The 25,059-nt window shown below is 38.0% G+C and overlaps 1 protein-coding gene across 5 annotated transcripts in view; it reads left to right on the top strand.

Annotated features, from left to right (window-relative positions):
- Window positions 1–23,719, top strand: part of LOC115216792 — a 43,313-nt gene extending 19,594 nt beyond the window's left edge. Inside the window, exons 1-5 of one of the 5 annotated variants that reach the window (XM_036506920.1) lie at window positions 8,740–8,907; window positions 16,093–16,289; window positions 17,965–18,108; window positions 19,753–20,856; window positions 23,499–23,719. In XM_036506920.1, coding sequence (XP_036362813.1) covers window positions 8,885–8,907; window positions 16,093–16,289; window positions 17,965–18,108; window positions 19,753–20,856; window positions 23,499–23,659 — 1,629 coding nt within the window. In that variant the 5' untranslated portion in view covers window positions 8,740–8,884 and the 3' untranslated portion in view covers window positions 23,660–23,719. Of the gene's footprint in view, window positions 8,908–13,319; window positions 13,855–16,089; window positions 16,290–17,964; window positions 18,109–19,752; window positions 20,857–23,498 lie in introns of those variants that run through there. The other 4 variants (XM_029786365.2, XM_029786369.2, XM_029786368.2 and 1 more) reach the window with 4 other exon arrangements.
- The last annotated feature ends 1,340 nt before the right edge of the window (window positions 23,720–25,059 follow it).

Raw genomic sequence — 25,059 nt, 5'->3', positions numbered from 1 at the left:
ATAATAATAATAATAATAATAATAATAATAATAATAATAATAATAATAATAATAATAATGATGATAATAATAATAATAATAATAATAATAATAATAATAATAATAATAATAATAATAATATCTTAACTGATTGGAAGTATTATTGATCTTAACTGATTGGAGGTGTTATCATGTACATTGTTTTGTCTTGGTATAATAGATGGGTTACAGTAAATATTCTGCTCAATACCACAGATTGGCTTGTCAGTTCTTTGACCTTAACCAGTTGAGCATGTCTCTTAGTGGCTGACGATATGTGCATCTCTGATCACGTGCAGAAGTAGTGGGGGAGCATCATAGCCATGCATCTAGAGGGATTCTTTGGGGTTTGAATAGTTCACCTCTGGAAGTATGGGTATTTTGTTCATCATCCTTAAACTACCTTTATTAGACGGGTAGCATGGGTTGGACGATTTGACTGAGGGCTGGCGAACCAGATGGCTTCAATCTTGATCTGGCAGAGTTTCTACAGCTGGATGCCCTTCCTAACGCCAACCACTCTGAGAGTGTAGTGGGTGCTTTTACGTGCCAGTCAGACGGTACTGGCAACAACCTCGCTCGAATCTTTTACATATGCCACCGGCACAGATGCCAGTAAGGCGATGCTGGTAACGATCACGCTCGAATGGTGTCTTTTACGTGCCACCGGCACTGAGGCCAGATAGCCGTTCTGGCAACGATCACGCTCGGATGGTGTTCTTAACACCCTACTAGTACGGGGCTCAAGTGCCAGTTAGGCGACGCTGGTAACGATCACACTTGAATGGTGCCTTTTATGTGCTACTGGCACGGATGTCGGTCAGCCGCTCTGTCAACGATCACGTGTATGGTGCTCTTTGCACTCCGCTAGCACGGACGCCAGTTTTGATTTGATTTGATTTCACTTGCCTCAACAGGTCTTTGCAAGCAGAGTTTTAGTGTCCTAAGAAGGAAATGGTACGCATAAGTGGGCTGGTTACGCCCCTGGCATAGGCCAAATGATTATGGCCTCATTTGGCTTGCCGGGTCTTCTCACGCACAGCATATTTCTAAAATCTCGGTCACTAGTCATTTCCTTGGTGAGGCCTTCCTTTACGAAGAATAGTAGCAGTCCATAAAGAACAGATAAATACCGTCAAATTCCACTCAGTAGCCACATAGACTCTTGCGCTAGAGATAAAAATCCCAATTTCCACATATTCCCTTTCTACCAATGTAAAGACAGAATCTCTACACAAGAGAGATTCAACAAGGAGAATTTTTTTATTAAAAATTTCCAAACGCGTCTTAATATGCAAACTCCACGGTGACCATACTCTGTCTATGTCTTTGTCTCTGTCTGTCTCTCTCTCTCTCTCTCTTTCTCTCTCTTTCTTTGTGAATGTTTGGTAGGTAGGTAGCAGCAAATTTGAAGAAATCGTTTTATGAGTTGATAGTTTAAGCAGAAGCAGACGAGGGAGAAGAAGAAGAATAACAACAAAAACAAGGAGGGGAGGAGAAGAGGGAGGCGGAGGAGGAAGAGGAAAAGAAGAAAGCGAAGAAGAAGATAAAGAAAGAAGAGAAATAGGAGTATGGAAAGAAGAGGAAGAAGGAGAAAGAGAAGGAAAAGCCAGGAGTTATGTGACAGTAAAGTGTTGGTGGGATCTTTGTCAAATGACCTAAAAGTGACCTGCAACGGTCGTAGCAGTAGTGGTTGGAATTGTTTAGGGACTGTGCCTGGATATGTATGATAGGGATTTCGGTTGTAAATCTTTCTTTACTTTGGGGTGTCTGAGTTCGTGGATGTTGAATTGTAGGGCAGGTTTGAAAGCCTATATCAATTAGTGATGGTAGGTAGTTGCTACTGATGAGTGTATCCTTTAGCTCATGTAGTTGTGTGTGACCCTGGTGCTTGTATCAGATATCATAGTACAAATCCTTTTTGCCAAATTGTAAGGGATATTCATTCTAGTGTGGCTAGGGTGACATGAGTTGAACGGCAGATATTGCTCGGAGTCCGTGGGCTTATAATATATGTCTATTTCTATTTTTCTGTTCGATTTCTTAATGAGGATGTCGAGTAATGGAGGTTGATATTAAGTACATTTAGAAGTGCTTGGAATTCTTTAAGGCCCTCTATACTTTCGTGCCAAAGAATGAAAGTCATCTAGATATAATTTCCAGTTATTTTCTATGTACAGGTAGAATGGGTTTCCGTATTTTTCTAGTACCTTACGATAAAGATTGATTTCTAGGTACTCTATGATTAGGTTAGCAAAGGAGGGGGGGGGGGTCATTCGTGTGCCCATCACAGTCTCAGAATTTATAAAGTATAAAGAAATAAGAAACGTTAATAAAGAAATAAGAATTTGTCGATAGAAGTTGTCATTAAATACAAAGAAGCTATTCTCCACGCTGAATTTTATCCCTTCTATTACGAATCCTCTTTGATGCTGTGTGAGAGCTCTTTGGAGCTTTTGATATCTTTACGGCTATCTCTTCAATAGAGGCTATTATGCCCAAGTATGGAATGCGCTTGATGATTGTCGCAAAGTTGAGACCTTTGTTCAGTACTGCTTCTTCAGAGCTTTCTAGGTGTCGGCTACTTACATTAATTACTGCTTTCACAGGTGGGTGATGGACTTCAGTCTTCATTCTCTGACCTTTGAGTTTCATAAACTTCTTAATGTGGCATGTCTTCACCATTTCCAATTCTTTCATGTACGACTTTTCTAGATCTTGTTGGATTCTCTTTCTATCATCTCCGTTTATTTTTCTAAGTAATGAAGATAACCTCTCTTTGATTTCGTTATTTAGTTGATGTTTTTCCAACGGTTGTAATGGATCCTCTCACGGACAAGGACATGTCCTGCTCCTTTCCGCTACACATTTAGCTTTTATGTGAATCGACGGGTGTCATTATATTCAATCCAGGTGGCATTAGCTTTGAGTGTCTACATCTACATAAGAAAGTTAGATGGTTTGAAAGACGAGTTAGTTTTTGATGGAGTTTCTCTATATGTCTCCATTGAAGTCTAATGACGGCTCCGTGCCGATTAGATAATACAGTTCTATATTTAAGCGATGAGGAATTATGTACATTATTTACATTCGACGGATATGTGTCCTCATCTTGTTTGTTGTTAACTCAACGTTTCGGCTGATATACCCTCCAGCCTTCTTCAGGTGTCTTGGGAAAATTTCGAACCTGGGTTCTCATTCCTAAGGTATTCTTCGATGTTGTTGTTGTTGCTGTTATTATTATTATTATTATTATTATTATTATTATTATTATTATTATTATTATTATTATTATTATTATCATCATCATCATCATCATTATTATTATTATTATTATTATTATTATTATTATTATTATTATTATTATTATTATTATTATTATTATTATTATTATCACTATCATTGTCATTTACTTTTAATCTGCATGTTTGATGCAATCACCTGCCGGGGCACACCCAGCGCCCTAGGGCAAGTGAAGGTTAAGAGTTGTTGAAATATAGCTGAAAGCTTGGGGAGGGGAAGTAGAGAAATATCTCCATGTAATACAAACACAAACATTTACATTGATAGGGTTTTTCTAAGGATGTGGGCAGTACTTGTTAGCACAATCTTTTGGATTTCCTTGAGACATGGTTTTCCAGGGATATTGTCTAGGTGTTTCTGACATCCCTTTTTTATCATACCTAGGGCACCTACAATAACAGGAACAGTTTTTGTTTTAAGATTCCACATCCTCTGTATTTCGATTTCCAGGTCCTTATATTTACTAAGTTTGTCAAATTCCTTGACAGATACATTTTTATCAGTGGGGACGCTTACTTCTATTAGTCTGCAGGTATTTTCTTCCTGTCTTTAACAATTATGTCTGGTCGATTAGCCTTGATCGTTCTGTCAGTGTTGACTGGAAAATCCCAGAGGATGGTGACATCTTTACCTTCAACAACTGGCTGAGGATGGTGTTCATACCAGTTAGCAGGAGTGTCGGATTTGTAGTGTTTACATATCTTCCAATGTATATACTGTCCTACCCTATCGTGGCGATTTTTGTATTCGTTGGTGTCAGCACAGGACATCCCGAAACGAGATGGTCTATTGTTTCGTCAAATGTGTCACAGAATCTGCATTTAGGGTCAGTACCGTTTCGGAGAACGTTAGCCTGGTAATTTCTGGTAAACAAGCTTTGATCTTGTGCTGCCATTATGAAGCCTTCAGTCTCTGCTTTCAATCCAGAACTCTTCAGCCACTGATGGGTTGTTGCTTGGTCTACATCAGCATTTTGGCTTCGGAGAATGTATTGTCCATGCAGGGGCTTCTGGCTCCACCGCCTCTCAATTTGATTCTGCCCATTCTTTTTTGCAGTCTGCCTGATTCGCTTTGCTTGCTTGGTAGCAGTGGTTTCTGGCTCTTCACCTGATTCAAGGTTAATGCCTAGTTCCCTTTCGAACTTATAAGCTTCCTTGACAATAGAATGCAGCTTTTTGCTGCTTTCGTGTTCACACACAAGTCGCAGCATCCAGTCTTTTGTACTAGATAGGTACCTGTTCATTCCTACAGTAGAGGTCTTATAGCACAGCTCCAATTGCATCATTCCTCTCCCCCCGCTGCTTCTAGGTAGGTACAAGCGGTCTACATCTGCCTTAGGGTGGTGCATGCTCCTGGATGTCAGTAACTTTCTTGTCTTCCTGTCCAAGCGTTGGAGTTCCGTAAGGTTCCAGTTAATGATGTTAAAACTGTACTGGACTACTGGAAGTGCCAGGGTGTTAATGGCCTCAATGCAATTTTTGGAGTTGAGTTCAGTCTTCAGTACAAGCCTTATTCTCCTATAGTACTCCTTTCTTATTTTTTCCTTCATAGTAGCATGATGTATACCATCTCCTTCGTTGATTCCTAGGTATTTGTAGCTTTCTTGTGGGTCAAGTTCCTTGATGGTAGTGTCAATATCTAATTTAACAGAAGCTGTTTGCCTGAGCTTGCCTCTTACAAAAGTTGCTTTAGCACACTTATCAAGGCCAAAATCCATTCCGATATCATTGCTAAACTCTTTAACAGTTGTTAGCAGCCCTTCTAGCTCTTGGTCATTCTTGGCAAACAGCTTTAGATCGTCCATATAAAAAAGGTGGTTTATTAACTTGCTAAAAACTTTGTACCCATATCTGGCACTATCCAATTCGTTTGAGAGTGGGATCAGTGCCATGCAAAAAAGTAATGGAGAGAGGGAGTCACCTTGAAAGATGCGGACTGGCTCATCCCATTACTATGGCTTAGAAAGAGACGTGTGTTCCACATGGTCATGCTATTCTCTAAGAATTTTGAGACGACAGGGGAGATCTTGTATATCTCAAGGGCCTTGAGTATCCATTTATGTGGGACACTGTCATACGCTTTCCTGTAGTCTATCCATGCCATACTCAGGTTTTTGTTTTTGCTCCGGCAATTCTCTACAATCATTCTGTTTATGAGCAATTGGTCTTTGCACCCATAAGAGTTTCTTTTACAACCTTTTTGAGCTTGTGGAAGGATAGAATTTTGTTCAAGGAAAGCGTACATTCTCTCCGTTATTATGGATGTGAGGATTTTGTAGGTGGTGTTGAGACATGTTATTGGCCGGTAATTCTTTGGGTTTTTTGTGTCTTCGGTTTTAGGTAATAGGTAGGTGGTTCCTTCAGTCAGCCAAGCAGGTATTTGCTCTGGGTTCTGAATGACATCAGACAGAGATGCAGCGAGATGTTCGTGTACCTCTGTCAAACAATTCAGCCAGAAGTTAGGGATCCGATCCAGTCCTGGGGTTTTCCATTTATGAGCCTTCCTAAGGACACACCTTAGCTCCTCTATTCTTATTGCTTCCCATTTCTGTTCTTCAAGTTCATCCAGTCTCTCTTTCTCACATTCTATCCAGTCAGCCTCAGCATTAAACTCTTTTTCGTTGCTCCATACCTTCTTCCAGAACTCCTCCACTTCCTCAATCTTAGGTGGATCTTCTATATGTATTTTATTTTTGCCAATTTCCCTATAAAATTTCTTTGCATCTGTCTTAAAAAATTTATTCTGTCGATAAAATTTGTTTCTTTTGTCATACCTTCTAAGCTGTTGAGCTTTCAACTGTATCCGTTGTTTCAACAGTTCCTTAGTTGCAGGGAGGTTTATGAGATCTTTGATTTTATATTTTTGCTTGATTTTTCTAGCTTTTCTCGGCTTAATATTCACTCCTCTAGCAAGCTCATCGAGAACTGAAACATCCGCCCGCAGAGATTCAATCTCTTTTTGTATCGCTACTTTCCATTTAGGAGGTTCATTGACATGCCTGGCCTTTTTCTTTGTCATCTTAATACCTAGTTGGGTAGTTACTACTTTAGCAGTGGAATAAATGAGATTATTTAAGGTTGTCAAATCATTCCCCTTATTTCTTAAGATCTGTCCTAGGGCAACGTTATATGTCATGATTGTGTTGTTATTTCTTGTGCCATTTGAAAACTTTGGTAGTGGTTCTCTATTAACCATGTCAGTGAGCTCAATCTTGCCGAGTTCTCTCATAATGTCCACTTTTGCTTCCATAATCTTTTCTCTATTATTCACCTCAAATTCTATGTCATATCTATTTTGGTTTTCTTGAGGAAGGTCTACGTTCTCCTCTTTTTTCAAATCTCTCGTCTTCGCTATTCTTTGTTTAACTTCCCCATTGGGAAGTTGATTTGCCGCTTGTACACTGGCTTCTGTGCTACTGTTACCTATTTCGTCTACATTGTTGCTGTTTTCTTTTGGTCTACCATGAGCTATTAGTGTCCTAATTTTGTCAATTTCAGCGTCAGTTAGTCTTTTGTTTTTAATTATATCTCTGCGTACATTACTTAATTTATTTGCGTCTATATATCTACGTACGTCATTGCCTACTGAATTTCTCCATGAGATGTATGTTTGTACACTGAGGTTATTATTTGGGTTTAGTTGGGCTGTATAAAAAGCTTTCAACACATCTCTATAGTCCTCTCTGGTCCATTTTATACGTTTTGCTTTAGGTGGTGTTTTTGGTGGTGTCACTACAAGTCCAGAGTTAGAAGTATTCTGGTTCTGGTCACCTGGTAGATCGTATTTTTGAGAGTTTGTTCCAGCAGCAAACTTTTCGACCCCAGTCTGGTTCCCTACTGGGTAACGCGGTCCTTGTTGTCCCGGGCGATGACCGATCCGGCATGATTTTTGGCTTGTTTTCATTAAATGATTGACGGCGACATCAGAGGGGTCCATTTTTTCAGAGTCAACTTTTTGACAAGACGCCGCTTCTGTGACGGTGACAGGGTCAATTTTTTGACAAAACACCGCTTCTGAATTCTCCGAATTAATATATTGTTCATATCGAACTCGCATAAGACTTACAGATCGAAATTCGCCTCTATTTCTTTTGGTAGTCATGTTTCCGGGCATAACTGTGTAGTGACTTTCTAAATTCAGTGACCAATTTTCTCTTTTTTGCGTTTGTTCGTGAAAAATCGCTTTGTTTTTGTTTTGTTTTCGTCCGCGTAACGTGGTTTTTCTTTCTGTGTGCACGTGTGAGCGCGTGTATGCATTATTTATGCTTTATAATTAAAATGTGTACGTGTATGCACAAACAGTTGCATGTATACTTTATAATTAAAATGTGTACGTGTATGCACAAACAGTTGCATGTACACTTTATAATTAAAATGTGTACGTGTATGCACAAACAGTTGCATGTATACTTTATAATTAAAATGTGTACGTGTATGCACAAACAGTTGCATGTATACTTATTTAATTAATTAATTAATTAATCAATTTATGTACTTACTGTCTTTCAAGAGCTCTGATGTTCGCTTCTATTTCTTATGCATGTCACATGGAAATATTATGCATAAAAGAAAGAAAACCATACTATATATGGCAATAATAGTTCGGACTTTTTAGTTACTTTGCCTTAAAAGAAAATTTGGAAAAGATATTTTGTGGAACCTTTCTTCCATTGTAACGATGTTGTTGGATTAAATTCGTTTATTATTATTATTATATTATTATTCAGGTCACTACTTGGAATCGAACTCGGAATCTTGGTGTTAGTAGCCCGCGCTCTTAACCACCACGCCATATGCCCACGAGCATATATTACAAATACCCAACTTCTTAACCTAACAAGCATATACGAACATATGTATATGTTTTTGTCTGTCTCTCTCTCTCAGAAACGTATCAGGTATCTTGAAAGCTAAATACAACCCAATCCAAAGCTGTGTGTTCGTGCATATTATAAATACACTGAGAGGGTGAAGGTATTTGCCTAACTGAACAGCTTCAAATAAGGATATTACGCAGTTAGTTTCAGATGCATTATTTATGTATAAAAAATGGCGTAATATTACCTAATTTAAATCAACAGGTTCTACTGATATTGTGTTATCAATTTCTTGGGTAGGAACATAATTAGGTGTTTGTGTAAACAAACACAAACGCACGCACGCAAACACACACAAACACACACATATATGTATATATATATATATATATATATGCTTATACATATGTATGTATGTATGTATATATATATATATATATATATATATATATATATATTATATATATATATATATATATATATATAATATATATATAATATATTTGTGCATGTGTATAGATGCATGCGTACATTTATGCTGATATACATAGATATATTCACAGACACACACGTACACACACACACAGATATACTCAAGCACGAATGTTTTTATAGATATTGCTGTCACGTTTAGTCTTATTGAAGTATTGAAAGAAATTTCAAATCGGAGATATTTGCGGTTGAAGTAACGACAAACATCAACAGAACTGGAAGATTACGAGAATTGAAGAATTGAAGAATTGAAGAATGGATGTCGCAGAAAACACACGGTTTGCTTGTATTTTACCTTTTATAATAGAAATTGTCGGTGTTGCTGCTGCTGCTGTTGGTGTTGGTGTTATTGTTATTAAGCAACAAAACAGGTAAGGGTGATTAGGTGATGGTCTCGGGCTTAGGAGCTGGAGATCCCAGACTTTGGAAAAACAAATCTTTGGTCGTCTTTTTGTAGTCGAGGAATCTTCGTTGACGCCCGACACCACTGGGAGGTGGCCCTTGAAGTGGCTAGAAATGGAGATCTCCAGGTCCAAATTCTTGAACTGCTGCTGCTGCTGCTGTTGGTGTTCTGATGTTGTTGTTGTTGTCATAGTGTTTGTTTTCTTATTGTCGTTGTTGTTGTTGTTGTAGATATACAAGGGACTATTCGGTCCTAATCGTTCTTTACAAAATGGTGTAAAGTTATGTAAACAGATATAGCTGCTGTGTCTAGCAGAAAGGGCAACCGCATACTGACACCCGAATTGACTCACTATCGCTGTTGTTGCTAGTGTTCTGCTACTAGTACTGCTACAACTAATACTACCACCACCACCTGGAATACAGTCATAACTCAGCCAGTATGTGACTCACCTCTCTTAAACAACAGGGTATACGCATGCGTGAATTCGTGTGCGAATGTATATGTATGTATGTATATATGTATGTATGTATGTATGTATGTATGTATGTATGTATGTATGGCAAAGTAATTTATTTTACTAAGCCCTAATTATATAATGTAATATTTTGAATTCGCCTTAAATGGTCCTTTTACATACTGAATACTTGGTGAAATTGATTAATAACTAATTAATTTTACCCTCAATTGTTGATATTATAATTCATTTCTCTCTGTCATATTGCCTCGGTTCTCACCGTTAAAATATAATGTTTGCTAGATAACCCACGTGGGTGGAAGGGGAGAGCAGGAATCTTCGCTTGCGCATTTTGAATTTGTTAGCACTGGCAGTCTGAACGGGTTCAACTGAGGTGATAAGTCGCCGAAGGGTATGTTCTTTCTTTTCAGTGTTTCCAAATCCAAATTAAGAAATGTTGAGCTGACGAAAGAAATGCTGAGTTTATTTGGCTAATCTAGAAACGTTAACGTTCTCAAATGATCTTTGTACTTGTGATATTTTTTCTGTTTTTACCTCCATACCTTCGTGAGTTATTTTGAGTAATCATTATCTGAGAGAAATTTTCTTTAAGTAGTAGAAATGGCTAAAAAGCTTTTTTTTGGCTGCTATTTCTAGTAAGTTCAGTATGTGGCAAAGTAATTTATTTTACTAAGCCCTAATTATATAATGTAATATTTTGAATTCGCCTTAAATGGTCCTTTTACATACTGAATACTTGGTGAAATTGATTAATAACTAATTAATTTTACCCTCAATTGTTGATATATATATATATATATATATATATATATATATAGAGAGAGAGAGAGAGAGAGAGAGAGAGAAAGAGAATTCATAATAACAATAAAAGACGAAGACAGGTGGTGTAGACAACAAACAGATGTATTAGTATAACGCTCGGGAAGTGAAAAAGTCTTTAACGTTTCGAGCCTACGCTCTTCCACTGAAAGGAACACACAAAGAAACAAGGAGAGAAAATAAAAAAGGTGTAGTGGTTAGCGATCTGTCATGGCGAATGCCGGACAGAAGGGTCATACAGGAGAGCTAGGGAGAAGGGGTGATAATAAATTAGTGGTGACCCCAAAACGAAGGTGCGTGTGCGTGTGTATAAGAGAGTTTGTATGTGCGTGTGGAAGAGGGCTGGTGATCTTGACGTGTGCGTATGTGCATGTATGAAAATGTGGATCTGGGAAGTGGTCAGTGCTGGTGTGTGTGGTGGTATGTTATGATGTGATGTGTTGTGTGGTGTGGTGTGATGGTGTTAGGTGGTGGGGGAGGCGAGTGTGGGGAAGGCCCGGTGGGGTGTGGGTTAGGCTGAGGGTGGGGTAGAGGTGGGGTATCTGGGTAGGCGGAGGGTGGGAGTAGAGGTGGAGTATGTTGGTAGGCGGAGGGTGGGAGTAGAGGTGGGGTATGTAGGAGTGGGTGTAAGGTATGGAGAGGGATGGGGAAGGATAGGGTTGTGGGGGGATATGTAAGGGTGGGGTGGGCTTACGAGGGGAGTGATGATGAAGGGGGAGGAGAAGGTGGGTAGGAGTGAAGAGAAGTAGTAGTCGGAGCAAGAGAGGAGAGGTGGGTAGGAGGAAGTAGATGTGAGGGGGAGAGAGGTGAGGGGAGGAGGTTCGATGAAGAGGGGAGGAGAGTTGAGCCCATGTGGCGCAAAGGAGCAAAGAGAGAAGATTAATCCCAGTTTACGGCGCAGACAGGAGTCCGGATGGCCCCTGTGCAAAGACAATTTGAACACGGACAGTTGTTGCAAAGAGTGACCGGTAGAGCGGAACTGTCACGAGACCGGGAGCAGGGGAACGAGTCGGTTTGGGAGGTTGGGTTAGGAAAGAAGCTGTGGACCAAGAGGTCTCGTAGGTTGTGGGCTCATTTGAAGGAGAGGAGGGGTCGGAATTGTGTATGTGTGTGTATGTATGTAAATGTATGTGTGTGTATATATATCTATATGCATGCTTGCATATGTATGTGTATGTATGTATGTATGTGTGTGTATGTGTATATATATGCATGCATGCGTACGGGTTTAAATGTAGGCCTATATAATAGTGGATACACAAACATATATGTACATGTATGTGCTCGTAAGTATATCGATATACACTTTTCTCTTTCTCTCTCTCTGACTCCTCAATTAGCACTCTCACATTAGCCAGTAGAATAAATACAAACTTGACCATTCTTAGTATTCTTCCCTTCCGTTTTAAGGTTTACTACTCACTTTAGAAACCATATGCCTTTTTCTGTACCCATCCCTTAACATATCAACCCACCTCACACATATTCATTATTTACATTCTTCTCTCTTTCTACACATATCCCATCTCCCTCATAATATCTTGACCACCAGCTAACATTTCTTTTTCACTTTCTTTTACTCTTTTTTTATCGTCTTGTTTTCATTTTCTCTTCCTCTTTCTTTCCTTTATTCTTTTCTAACATGTTCCTTTGTCCACTCTCCTCATTTTAACGGAATTCTTCTCTCCTCTCTATCCACTTCATATTACCACTACATACTCAAATTTCCATTCATGCCACAAGACCCCTTTGAATGAACAGTACATGAAATCTACGTCTCCAAACTTTCCATTTGTAATGACAAAATATGAACTCCTGTTGGAATTTATATACCATGGACAAGAATCATTTCCACCACTTCTACACACCACTTTCCTTGGATAACGGAACTGCAACTATGACATCCTAAATATATTTTTATTTTAATTTCTACATCCATTCTCTTATTTTCCTACATACTCCTTATTTCCTTCCTTTTCCAAAATAACTCCTCATATTGAACTCTAATATCTCCCTCTACTTAACCATCTCACATCTTCTCTGATGAAGAGATATCCTTAATATCCCAGAAACAGCTGTAAGACTAAATTTCTCTTTATAAATGTCCTGAAAATCCCACACAGCCTTGGCTTTGTTGTTTAATTTTATTCGGGTTAAAACATATTTAAGGATTTTTAAGGATATATGCATACTCATGCAAGACCCGCATTAGGTTCCTCACTCGTATCATTATCAAACCGAGAGTTTAACTGCGGTGTTCCTATAGCACTTACACAGCGTTACCTGCCACACACACACACACACAGACACACACAAACACATACACAAACCGAGGTTGTGTTTGTGTGTGTGTGGATTTCCGTGTGTTCCACCTTCACCCATTTTCCGTGGAAAGTGTAGTATTATATGCTTTGAAATATGTAGAGTCTGAAAATGAAAATAGTTTCCTCCACCCCTACCGTTTTGAACAGGTTAGTAAGACACGAGAAACGTACTGCAAACATTCCCAAAATATACACATGAAGCCCATGCTTAGTGCGCAAAAAAGTTTTGAGACTGCCCCATAATATAAGAGGTGCCAAATTTGATTAGCTCATTTCAGTAAGTGTGTTTTTTTCCGCAAACCCTTTGAAGCATTGGCAACACCTCACCTTCAGTTCCACACCGATCCTTCATGCATGAGGTCTGGTGTCACACTACTGCTTAACTAGTATATTCAAAATATATCGACATAACTTTTTCAAATTCTACCAAAAGTTTTGTAGTTATCCGATTATTTTCTGTTTCCATGAGTTTTATAGAAACGTTCAAAATGCAACCACGTGTGGAGCGTTGGCGATTTTCCCCTTCGTCTTCCTTTTCTCTTGTAGTTTCCTCCGTTTTCTGCTTTGCTGGAAACGTAAAGCTAATTTTCTTTCTTTCCTTGAATGTCTGCTAATACTTTGCATGTACCACATCCTCGCGTTGTGTTTTTCTTGTGTTTTCCCCTTTTTAGGGGTGGATTAAATGTGTGTGTGTGTGTGTGTGTGTGTGTGTGTGTGTGTGTGTGTGTGTGTGTGTATGGATGTATAAATAAATTACAATATGCAAAGCCAAATCAGAAAGATAAAAATGCTATTTTTTGGAGATCGGTGATATCTACGAACGCATTGGTCAAATTGAAGCATTTCTGAAAATTCCTTCAACTACTTTACTCAATTTATGAAAATCAGAAAAATGACCACTCCCCAATCTGAATACTTCGCTTGAACTTTATTTCATTGACCTCGACAGGATCGATGGAAAAGATGCCCTCAGCATGATTTGAACGAAGAACGCAAAGCCATGTGATATACTGATGGACATTATTCTCCGACGTTCTAACGATTCTGCTGTTTTTATCGTATACAAGTTTCGAATGTTGATATTCTAGTGGATGGAGTTACTCGATGACATCGACCCCAGAATTTGACCGAGATGAAAGGCAAACTTGACCACTGCTACGTTTGAACTCACTACGTGAAGAACCGGAAGAAATAACACAAAGTATGTCTTCAGACACTCTAATGACTTTGCAAGCCCTCCACCTCCATTCTTTCTACTTTAAACACAACACTTTAGGAGCTTACAAGTGAAGTCCGATATCATGTCATACAATAAACAAATAAACGAGGCGGGTGAGAATCTGTTTCAAGTGTAGAGTTTTACATAAAGTCTACCTAAAGACATTGTCTAGGATTATAAAAGCCGTTGTGATTGGCATTAATTGGAAGATAGTAATATGATACCGAACCAGACAAAATCTCGTTCATAGTCAGAAATGACTGTAAATACTTAGGTGATAAGATAATGGCAAATTTCATGAATAAAATATTCGAGATATTAATAGTTTGAAAGCTGTTTTTGTAGGCGCACTAAATATAATTATGCAAAAGCAATACTTATATCTAATTAATATGTTTTGCTTTTCACATCTCGATTAATTACAAGGCAAAGATGACCTAGCTGGCATGTGTATATCAGAGCTCAAGTATAAAATGTGAAATTAGTCCTACGAGGTGGGGTGGTTGTTGCAGTGAGTGCCGCTGGCCATACTCCGGGCCAATCATGCCTACGAGGTGTGGCTGAACACACCATTTCGTTCAAGGTGCACAAACTGTTACTATCTCCACCTCCATCCTTTGCTCTTTAATTCACCCCACGATTTTTGGGTTTGATTCTTGATAATTTGATATTTTATAATTTTAATGTTTTTTCTTTCTTTCCTTCCTGCCAAAATATGTTTGTATTTCAATTAATTATCTCCAAAATCATCAATCTATACTGTTTAAATAAACTCAATAACCAACCGATTGCCTAACAATAAAGAAAAGAAATTCAACCAGGATAGATTTGAAACTCGGATTGAGCTAATGTTAGAAAACAGGGGTAAAGTTGAGCTCAGTAGGTTTTGAACTCTGGGCACAAAGAGGCGAACGAAAAATTAGTGTCTTGTTTAAGTTCGACCACAGCAATCTTAAGGGGTGAGGGTGGGGGTTAGTCGATTATATCGACTCCAGTACTTGATTGGTACACTTATTTATTGATCGAGTTCATCTGAGCTGGATTTGAACACAGAATTTATAGAACCAGAAGATATACCGAAAGCAATTATTTCCACACCCTGACGATTCTACGAACTCAATATAGGCGCAGGTGTGGCTGTGGGATAAGCCATTTGTTTCCCGACCAAATTGCTCTGGGTTCAGTACCACTGCTTGACACCTTGGGCAAGTGTAAATTAATACAGCCTCAGGTCGACCAAAGTCTTGTGAATGAATGTGGTAAATGGAAACCGAAAGAAGCCCACAGCATATATGTGTGTGTATGTGCGCGCGTATATATGTATATGTGTGTATATACATATGTATATGTTTATGTCAGGTCACTTTCGAGTGCTACTGGTAACATGTAACCCAGTTCAACCTGTTGCATGGTCGGGTCGTCGGCAACTAAACCGGCAACCCCACCAAGCTTGCTTGGTGAGGAGGGTGTTTATTGGACACCCTGCGGGATGAAAAACAAAACCCGTCAAAGGGCGGAGGAACTTTTGAGAGTCAACGGCCATCCAATAAACGTCTTAAGGATGTATCATGCGCGGGGATATAGAAATAATTGGACTGAATACCCGATCGCACGGTTAAACCATTGGGAGTGAAGGACTCCTAGCCTTTGTTAGGGCATCCTTCTAGGAGAAAGTAACTCAGGTAACTGGGATAACTCCGACATAAAACCTGCGGCTCAGTGATTACCGATGATGTTAACTTGTTCTTATTTTCGGATTATGGCCGCTGTTGCTTAGTGAGTGGGATTGACTCTGTGCACAGCCTTTCCTCACTTAAAAAAAAATCTTCTTGCACAGGCATTGCACGATAACAACATTGATTAAGCTTCGTGCAGTGGCCATACTTGATAACGAGGGGGCAGCCACCATATGTTGTGTGTGTGTGTTTGCCTGTCATTGCAGCCCTTTTTCCAGCACCAACGCTTCACAACAAGTGTTAATGTATTTATGTGCCCCTAAACGAGTGGTTCAGCAAAAGTGACCGATAGAAAAAGTAACAAGCTTAACTCGTTGGAGTTAACTTCTTCAAGGCGGTGCCCCAGGATGGCCGCAGTCTAATACCCTACATAACTAAATGCTTCTTACTCTGACCCCTCCTCTCATCCCGCTACTCTATACTGTATCTCTGACAGTTTCCATATTATACTAAATAAAAATTTGATTCTTTCTCTTTCCAGCAGAACCAAGAAACGATCCGTGCAAGAGGCCATCGTCGCTGCTTTGGTAGTATTTTCCGTTTTTGTTACTAACATATTAGTATTTGGTTTCATCGCTGTTCTACCAATTTACCTCGTAGAATTCAAGAAGGTTTTTCCGGACTTACACAATCTCGTGCTTTTGATAGTATTTTTACCTCCAAGTGTATTTGGTCTTGTTAGTAAGTACCTATTGTCGGTATGTACCCGCTTTGATCATTAATAGCAGTCATAGCCCATCTGTTCTTCCAGTTTGTTTAATATTCAAAACAAGTATAATTATATGAATTCCTTACAATTTTGAATAATTAGTTTAGAGAGTAACTGACAAACATCAAATAGATTGAGAACATTGATTCATTCAAAACTGTTGCATCGAGACAACTTGGAGGACAGCAAATATGGAAAAGATAATCTAGCAATCTAGGCACAGGAGTGTCTATGTGGTAAGAAGCTCGCATCGCACCCACATGGTTCCAGGTTCTATCGTACTGCACGGCACTGCTTTGGTAAATTGACTTCTAAAATAGCCCCGGGCCAACAAATGCATTCTGCATGGATTTGTTTGATGGAAACTGAAATAACAACACCGCATACATACAAACATACATACATATACATACATACATACATACATACATACAACATACATACATACATACATACATACATACATGCATACATGCATACATGCATACAGACAGACATGCATACATACACACACATACATACATATATACTTGCATATACCCACATACATACATATTCACATGCATAAAAACATACATACAAACATACGTATACACATACATACTCACATGCATAATACATACATACACTCATACATAAATTCATACATGCATACATACACACACATACATATACACATACATACATATTCACATACATACACACATATATACACGCATAAACATGCAGACATACATACATACATACATACATACATACATACATACATACATACATACATACATACATACATACATACATACATGCATTCATTCATACATTCACACATGCATACATATATACACACGAGAGGTGTCCTTAAAAGATTTTCCCTGACCCACTTCCGGTTACTGCAGTAAATGCAACCTGTACAGGCATAATGGTAGATGTCTCTACTTGTCACATTGTAAATTGAAGCTTACGGCTGCTGAAGTGGACTCGGGTGTTACAATGGATGCCGTTGAATGCAGGGCAGGGATTAGGTTCTTATACATGAAATGTCGTACACCAAGAAATACCTTATGGTTACAATGCACCATCGTACGATGTGGTCAAACACTGGCACCACCAGTTCAAATATAGTTAGACATCGGTGTGAAACTGTTCCTATTCCTGGATGACCACATTCCGTCATCATCCATAAAATGAAAGCCGCCATTCTGGAACATTGCCGCATATCTTTTCGGTAACTAACACAAGAAGTGAAGATAAGCGTATAGTCTGTGGAAAAAACAAATCATTCACATTTGCACATGCGAAAGTCGTCTACACGGTGGATTCCTCGGATACTCACCCCTTTTCAGAAGCAGGAACGAGTCAATTGCTCCCAGGCAGTTTTGGCAGTGTGCCAAGAAAACGAGGAGTCTGCATCAGCAGACTTATCACAGAGGATAAATCGGGTCCATCACTATGGTCTTCAGACTAAAGTCCAGCCGAAGCAATGGAAGCATGATAATTCACCACCTCTAAGGAAGGCTCGTGTCCAACCTTCTGCAAGGTTGTTAATTAATTATTGATAATTAAAATATCATTAACAATATTTTAACCCATAAATAACTGAATCCCAATTAATCATTAAACAACTATTCTCTTCCTTTTGGCTCTTAGGTTTCATGACTGGAATATTTCTCACTAAATTTGGCGTAAGAACCATTGGCATCGTGGGAAGCCTTTGTTTTGCCCTTTCTATTGGCACGCCATCGTTCTCTTCGAGTATCTATGTTTTATTGGGATTTTTCAGCATTTTATCAGGTTTGTATTGCCCAGTGATTTAGTAAAGCCTTCACGAACAAACGTTTCACACACGCACACACACACGCACACGCACACGTACACGCACACGTACACGCACACGTACATACACAAACACACACATATGTAAATATATATATGTGCATGTACGTATATGCATGTATGCATATATACATACATACATATATATATATTTATATATATATGCATACACACACACACACACACACACACGCACATATATATATATATATATATATATATATATATATATTATATATATATATAAGAAGGTGAATGAATTATCCTAGTATGGATAATTCGGTTAACCGATACCTGGGTAGCAAATTCACGTCAGAAAACACGGTTGAAGCTATATGCCAAGGGCAGGGATCCCGTGTTCTCGTGTGTAAATTTGTGTGTTTTTTTAACTATGAATAAATGAAAGAATGGAGTCGAACGACGATTTTAACAAAATTCCTTTACTCTCGACATATGTTTCGAAGGCTGCATATTCCTAAAAAGGAATTTTGTTAAAATCGTCGTTCGACTCTATTCTTTCATTTATTCATATATATATATATATATATATAATATATATATATATATATATATATATATATATATATATATATATATCAGAATATTGTTAGAGATAGACACACCCACAACTTAATCAACTTCAAACGATATTAACTCAACCAAGTCATAAAATGTTAAGTAATATACTTACTATTCATATTAATAATCCCAAAATTTTCATATTACGAACTACACGTGTATCATGAGGGTACGTATGATAATGTTAAGACACAAAGTCTCTTTCCAAAACTCATTATGTTTACGCACTCCCAATCGTCAGGTCTACTTTTTTCACATTTAGAAATATAACTACTCCTTATATATCACTATGTTTGTCAAAATAATTTACATGTAATTTATTTTCTCTTGAATAAGCGTGTTGAGTCGTTCCATCTGTGGAACATAGAGTTCTGCGTTGACCGTTTGTTTCTGTTCAAGCAATTCGTAATGGATAATCCCTTCCCAGTCCCACCATACGCACAACATCGTTTTACGCGGATGAAGATCTTGTTTCACGCGCGGTGTCGCTTGTTTACCGGGGCTAAGCTATTCCTGAAACTGCTTCATATTGATGTACAGGCCCCATTTTTCGTCGCCAGTAACGATTCGGTATAGAAATCGTTGCTTGCGTCCATGAGTTGAGCAGTGACGAGCAAGCAAACTAGCGGAAATTGTGGGTCGTTGTTCTTGCCACTTAAAAGCATGTGGAGCCCATGCTCCATACTTCTGAACCTTTCCCACCGAGTGAAGATGATCCTATATAGAAGTGTGGGAGCATTCCATTTTCTCTGCCAGTTTCCTTGTCGTTTGACGAGAATGTTCATTCAAAAGTTGGTCTAATCGCTCTTCATCGAACTCAACTGGACGGCCAGAACGAGGTGCGTCTTTGAGGTCAAAATTTCCATATTTGAACTTGGCATAAACTTTAAATGTTATAAACTTTAATTTCAATATAGATGCAAGGCTACTCATCACGGCCACTAAATTAAGATTATTAGAAGCCTTGGATTAACTTAGTAACTACTTCTTAATTTCTGTTTGTTTTTATATCTTCTGTAACAGGAAGTGGTTCTTCATTTCTCAGTCTATCAGCAAATGCTGGATTAGCAGCTTATTTCGGTGAAGACAGTCGTAAATTAATTGCATTTGCTGCGGTCGGGAAAGCTCTTGGATATACAATTTTCCCAATCCTTACCAATTACTTCATTGAACTCATGTTCTGGCGTGGAAGTCTTCTTCTCCTGGCTGCTACTTTCATACAAACTCTGCCATGTGCTCTCATATATTCTACGGATATGTATAAAAACACGCGGAGAGAAACTTTGGCAGTAAGTGAAAGTAACGCGCCGAATGATTTGTATAAGTCGGATTCAAACGTTTCTGTGGAACAATTTCAAAATGTTGGTGACGTTCAGGATGAAACGATATCGAACAAACTGGAAATATCCGAAGAGAATAATACAGCCTTGAATCATAACGAAGACATCAATACACATGAAAAATATATTCGTGAGGCTGTTATTAAGACCTTAAAATATGACAATGAACCATTTGTTATAAATAATACACAACCTGACAAAGAAGATTCTTTGGGTATCGAAGAGACAGCTATAAATTCTATAAAATCTGAGGACAAGGAGACTGATGTTCGAAGTGATAAGGTTCAAACGGAAGGAAAATCTGATTCGAAATTTTCTGCAAAAATCGTTACAGTTTTAACAAATTTCAATTTTCTTTTATTCCTTTTCGCAATTTTTATAACTTACAGTAGTGTCATAACAACAATAGCTATCCTACCTGATTATTGCGTACAACAAGGGCTGAGTCAAGCAGAAAGTGCCCGTATATTTTCAGTGGGATCGTTCGGTTATGTCTTGGCATGTTTCTTCTCGAGTTGGTTGATACATAAAAACATTGTTCCAAGTAGGATTATATTTAGTACTGCAGCCACCATGAGCGGATTACTGATCTGTGTTTATCCCTCTTTGTCCACTTCAACATATTTGACTTTGCTAACATTTGCTGTGATGTTCACAAATGGACTCATATTCTCTACATATCTTGTAACTATTATGGATTACTTCGAAATCGGATATTTTTCGATAAGTATGGGATTTGGAGAAACCGTAATTGGAATCGGCATTTTAACTTTTGGATATCTGATAGGTAAATATGTAACATTTTTATTATCCATATTTCAAAATATACTAAGTTACAACCGTTGTGATTACATATGTATTGGTTCATCCAAGAAATAAGGCGGTCTTTTTTATAGTTCTTTTACTATTAAAATTAAGATAAAGAAAGTTCTTTTTTTTTTTAATCTAAAAGATACTCACCTTCATTTTCTACAATGCTCTTTCATCTACCTGGAAGATTGGAAGGGCCCTCTTCCAAAATTCAATTGTCCATGACAAAATAATACTCCTCCAGTACTGTTCTGACCTCGTCTACAAAACTCATATTTTTCCGTCCAAATGATTTTGAAGAATGCGGAATAAATGGTAATCAGGTGAGGCAATGTCTGGCGAATATGATGGGTGGGGCATCGCTTCCTATTCAAACTGCTCCAGCCTTTGGGATACCATTATCGCTTTATGTCGCCGAGCATTATTCTGATGGAAGAATACCTTTCGTCTTGAAACCAAGAATGGACATTTCCCGATGGCATACAGGTGTCGATGAATGGTTAAACGACCAAATTCAAGCTTCCCTGCTAGTTCCACAACAGTTACGATGGGATTTTATTCCACCAGGGTTTTCAGGACATCCTCGTTGAGCTCTACAGATCTTTTAGGACGAGACTCGTCTTCTAGGCTGTAGTTCCGGCTCAGAATTTCTGGAACCACCGTTGACACTGGCTTACGTTTTTGTCCGATCCCCATAGACTGCATGAATATTCCTCACACTTTCCGTTGCGTTGTTGTCTTTATTGAACTCATAAATCAAAATATGCCGAATATGCTCCTTTGTCAATTCCATTACAGCTTTGGAAAAATAACTGTTAAAATCGATCTACACTCTTCAAAACATGCACTAAAAATAAGCACAAGCTAAAATTACTACCTGCTTTTATAGCAAGTTGATGCAGGTTGTTAATCCTGTCCCCATCCGACTTTTAGTTCATGCAATTGAAAAAACCGCTTTATTAATGGGATGACCCAATACTTATCATGTATGTGTTGAAGGATGAGAAGGAGAGAAAGAAAAGAAATTACAATTTATTCAGCACAGTTGTCATAAATGTTTCTCCTCTCCTCATACACAGAAGGAGGAGTACAATTACTCAGATAAATAGAGAGAAAGGGAGAGAGAGACAGAGACAGACAGACAGAGATGAAGAGAACGATAGAAACGTTTACACGTTGGTTGTCAAATAAGTCAGCATCGAATTAGCGATGCCAAATAGGTGGTGCTAAAACGGCTGTGCCAAAACGTCTCATTCCCGTATGAATGTTGCTGAAGTAATCCCCGGTCAGCAATTATAGTATTTTATAGAGAAACATTTGAATCGAATGAAATATAAGAAATAACGTTTTTGTAGATAAACGATTTTCGTTAATCAGTGTAAAAACCTACAAACCGGTCATATCTTCACAATTCTTATGACTTAACTCTAACAATTTATGAGAATATATATTCTACAAGAGATTCTTCAAGTTTCCATGGAGATAAAGATATTTTTCATTCCTGCATAGTATGACTGAATGGCTCAGAATTTTGCTTTATAATCACGAGATCTCGTGTTTTAGCACACGCTGTAGCATGTGGGCAATTTTTCTTTTACGTTCAGACAATTTCATGCCGTCTTTCATAGTATAGCAATGAAGTTTGTTCTATAATTACAAGATCTCGGGTTCAAACCAAGCCCATTGCATGGCATTTCAGGCCTTTTTACTGAAGCCTCCAGTCGACCAAGGATCGTGTGTGGAATTAGATATATAGAACTGTGCGGAAGCCCGTTCAGTGGTAGATTGTAACTGTAATTCAAATGTCCATCCTTGCCACATGCATTATCATGTGGAATCTGCCGAAAGAATAATTTAAGAGCACACGGGTCTGCGGTGCATTCAACCACTTCACACGTTAATACAATGAAAGAGCAGTTTAATCGACTGAGCAATTGACAGCTCATCGCCGAAACCAACGCGTTCCATTGTGTGTGTGTTTGTGTGTGTGTGAGTGTGCGTGCGTGTGTGTGTTTGTGACAATTATATATATATATTAATGTGAACGTGCGTGGCCTAGTGGTTAGGCTATGACACACTCACGATCACAAGAGCTTGGTTTCGATTCTCGATCCAGATGTTTCGTTAGTGATCAACACAATTTATTTCTCGCTGCTCCAATCAACTCACCTGTAAATGTAGCAACACTGGGATGGATTGGCGTTCCGCCACGTGGGGTGGGCAGATGTTGTGCTCTCGATCATTTCTGAACCTCGGAAACCGGTTCACGGGCCCTATGAATACGAACACACGAGACAGTGCTTAACATAGATATTAGTTTGAAAGTTTGACACAAGGCCAGCGAGTACAGGGGAAGGGTAAATCGATTACATTGACCCCCCATTGCTGAACGGGTACTTATTTTATCGACCTCCAAAAGGTGAAAGGCAAAATCGACCTCGGTGGTTGGTGAACACAGAATGTAAAGACGAACTAAATACCGCTAAGCATTTTGTCCGGCGCTTGACGCCTTACCTTAGATGTTAATGATTAGAAATAAATTTGATTTATTTATTTATTGAATATTCAAATCTGGTGACTCGTCTTTAATGTTGCTCTTCTTGTTCTTGTTGTTTGCAGGAATCTTCTCAGAATACATGAACACTTACGAATACAGCTACTATGTGATCGGGATCGGACCAATTCTTTCGGTTCAACCCATTTTAATTCCGTTCTTATTTAGCAAACTACTAACTAGGCAAACACTCACATATTCTGTGATTAATATTGGTAATAAATGATAAAGAATGGCCACATTCCAAAGAACGATATTTCAAAACCATTTAAAAAGAACTTTGTTTTTATTTCCTTCCAGAAGATGATAATGAAACTGATAACACTACTACTACTACTACTACTACTACTATACTACTACTACTACTATTGTGACTAATGATGATGATGATGATAATAATAATAAAAATAACAACAATAATAATAATGATAATAATACTATTATTAATAATAATAATAATAATAATAATAATAATATAATGATAATAATGATAATAATAATAATAATAATAATAATAATAATAATAATAATAAAATAATAATAATAATAATAATAATAATAATAAGGATGATGATGATAATGATAATAATAATAATACAAAAGATCAGCTTTAAAAAACTTTAATATCTACATCTTCTGTGAATACACTTCCTTTCCTTTCTCCCTGAGTATTCGAAAATATAAGCATCCTTCTTATTCTAAGAACACTACAGTTTTTTTTTCTGTTCGGAGAAGCAAAAGATCATCTTTATTGAATTTTAAAACATTAATATCTACAATTTTGTGTTGAGATTTTATCTTTCTTTTGTCACTAACTGTCCGAATATTTAAAGGTGCCTTTTATTGTAACAACTCAATTAAATGCACGATAAAGAAAAAAAAATTATGGAGGTCAGCACCTGGCAATGCATACAAACTGCACAATTACAAAAACTGTAAACCACACAAAATTTATAAAAAGAGAAGAAAAATTTCAAAGAAAAAATTCAGAAATTCAAAAGTTCAACGAGGGAAATATATATATATATATACATATAATACTATATATATATATATATATATATATATATATAATATATATAATATATTTTTCTATCAGTAATTAGTATAAGAACAAGGTGAATTGGTTTTTTCAAAGCCAGGTCTAGCGCTCTCATTAATCGCTAGTAGTAATAAAAGCTGACCCAAGGGTGTGAGGCCGCTTTTGTGTCATTATCGCACAGGAATGCTCATTCTTTTCTAGTTTAGGCACAAGGCCTGAAATTTTGTGAATAACAGTGGTAATGAAACTGAAGCCCTTGATGGTGACAGTGTTACACCCGGCAGGCTCAGAGATATTGGTCCGACTCCAGCCTGTCGTTATCTAGCAAGCGACCAGCATACACTGCGTAGATGGAACAAACAAAACAATGCTGTGATCATAGAGTGTTACAACCTGAACAATCCTGTAGACGAAAATGGTGCTCTTACTAGGGGATACCGACAACGTATGTATGATCAATGGAGAGAAAGTGGATTGTTCCAACTCACGGAACAGATATTATATGATCAAACTAGAACAATAAGAAAAAAATCGTTAGTTCACAGAAATAGAGCTCGAAGCTATCAAAAACGGGTATTGGAAAA

The sequence above is a fragment of the Octopus sinensis genome, linkage group LG10, assembly GCF_006345805.1.
Source record: "Octopus sinensis linkage group LG10, ASM634580v1, whole genome shotgun sequence".
Lineage (NCBI taxonomy): Eukaryota > Metazoa > Mollusca > Cephalopoda > Octopoda > Octopodidae > Octopus > Octopus sinensis.
The sequence above is the reverse complement of the archived record's forward strand: the minus strand, read 5'-3'. Positions and strand labels throughout refer to the sequence as shown.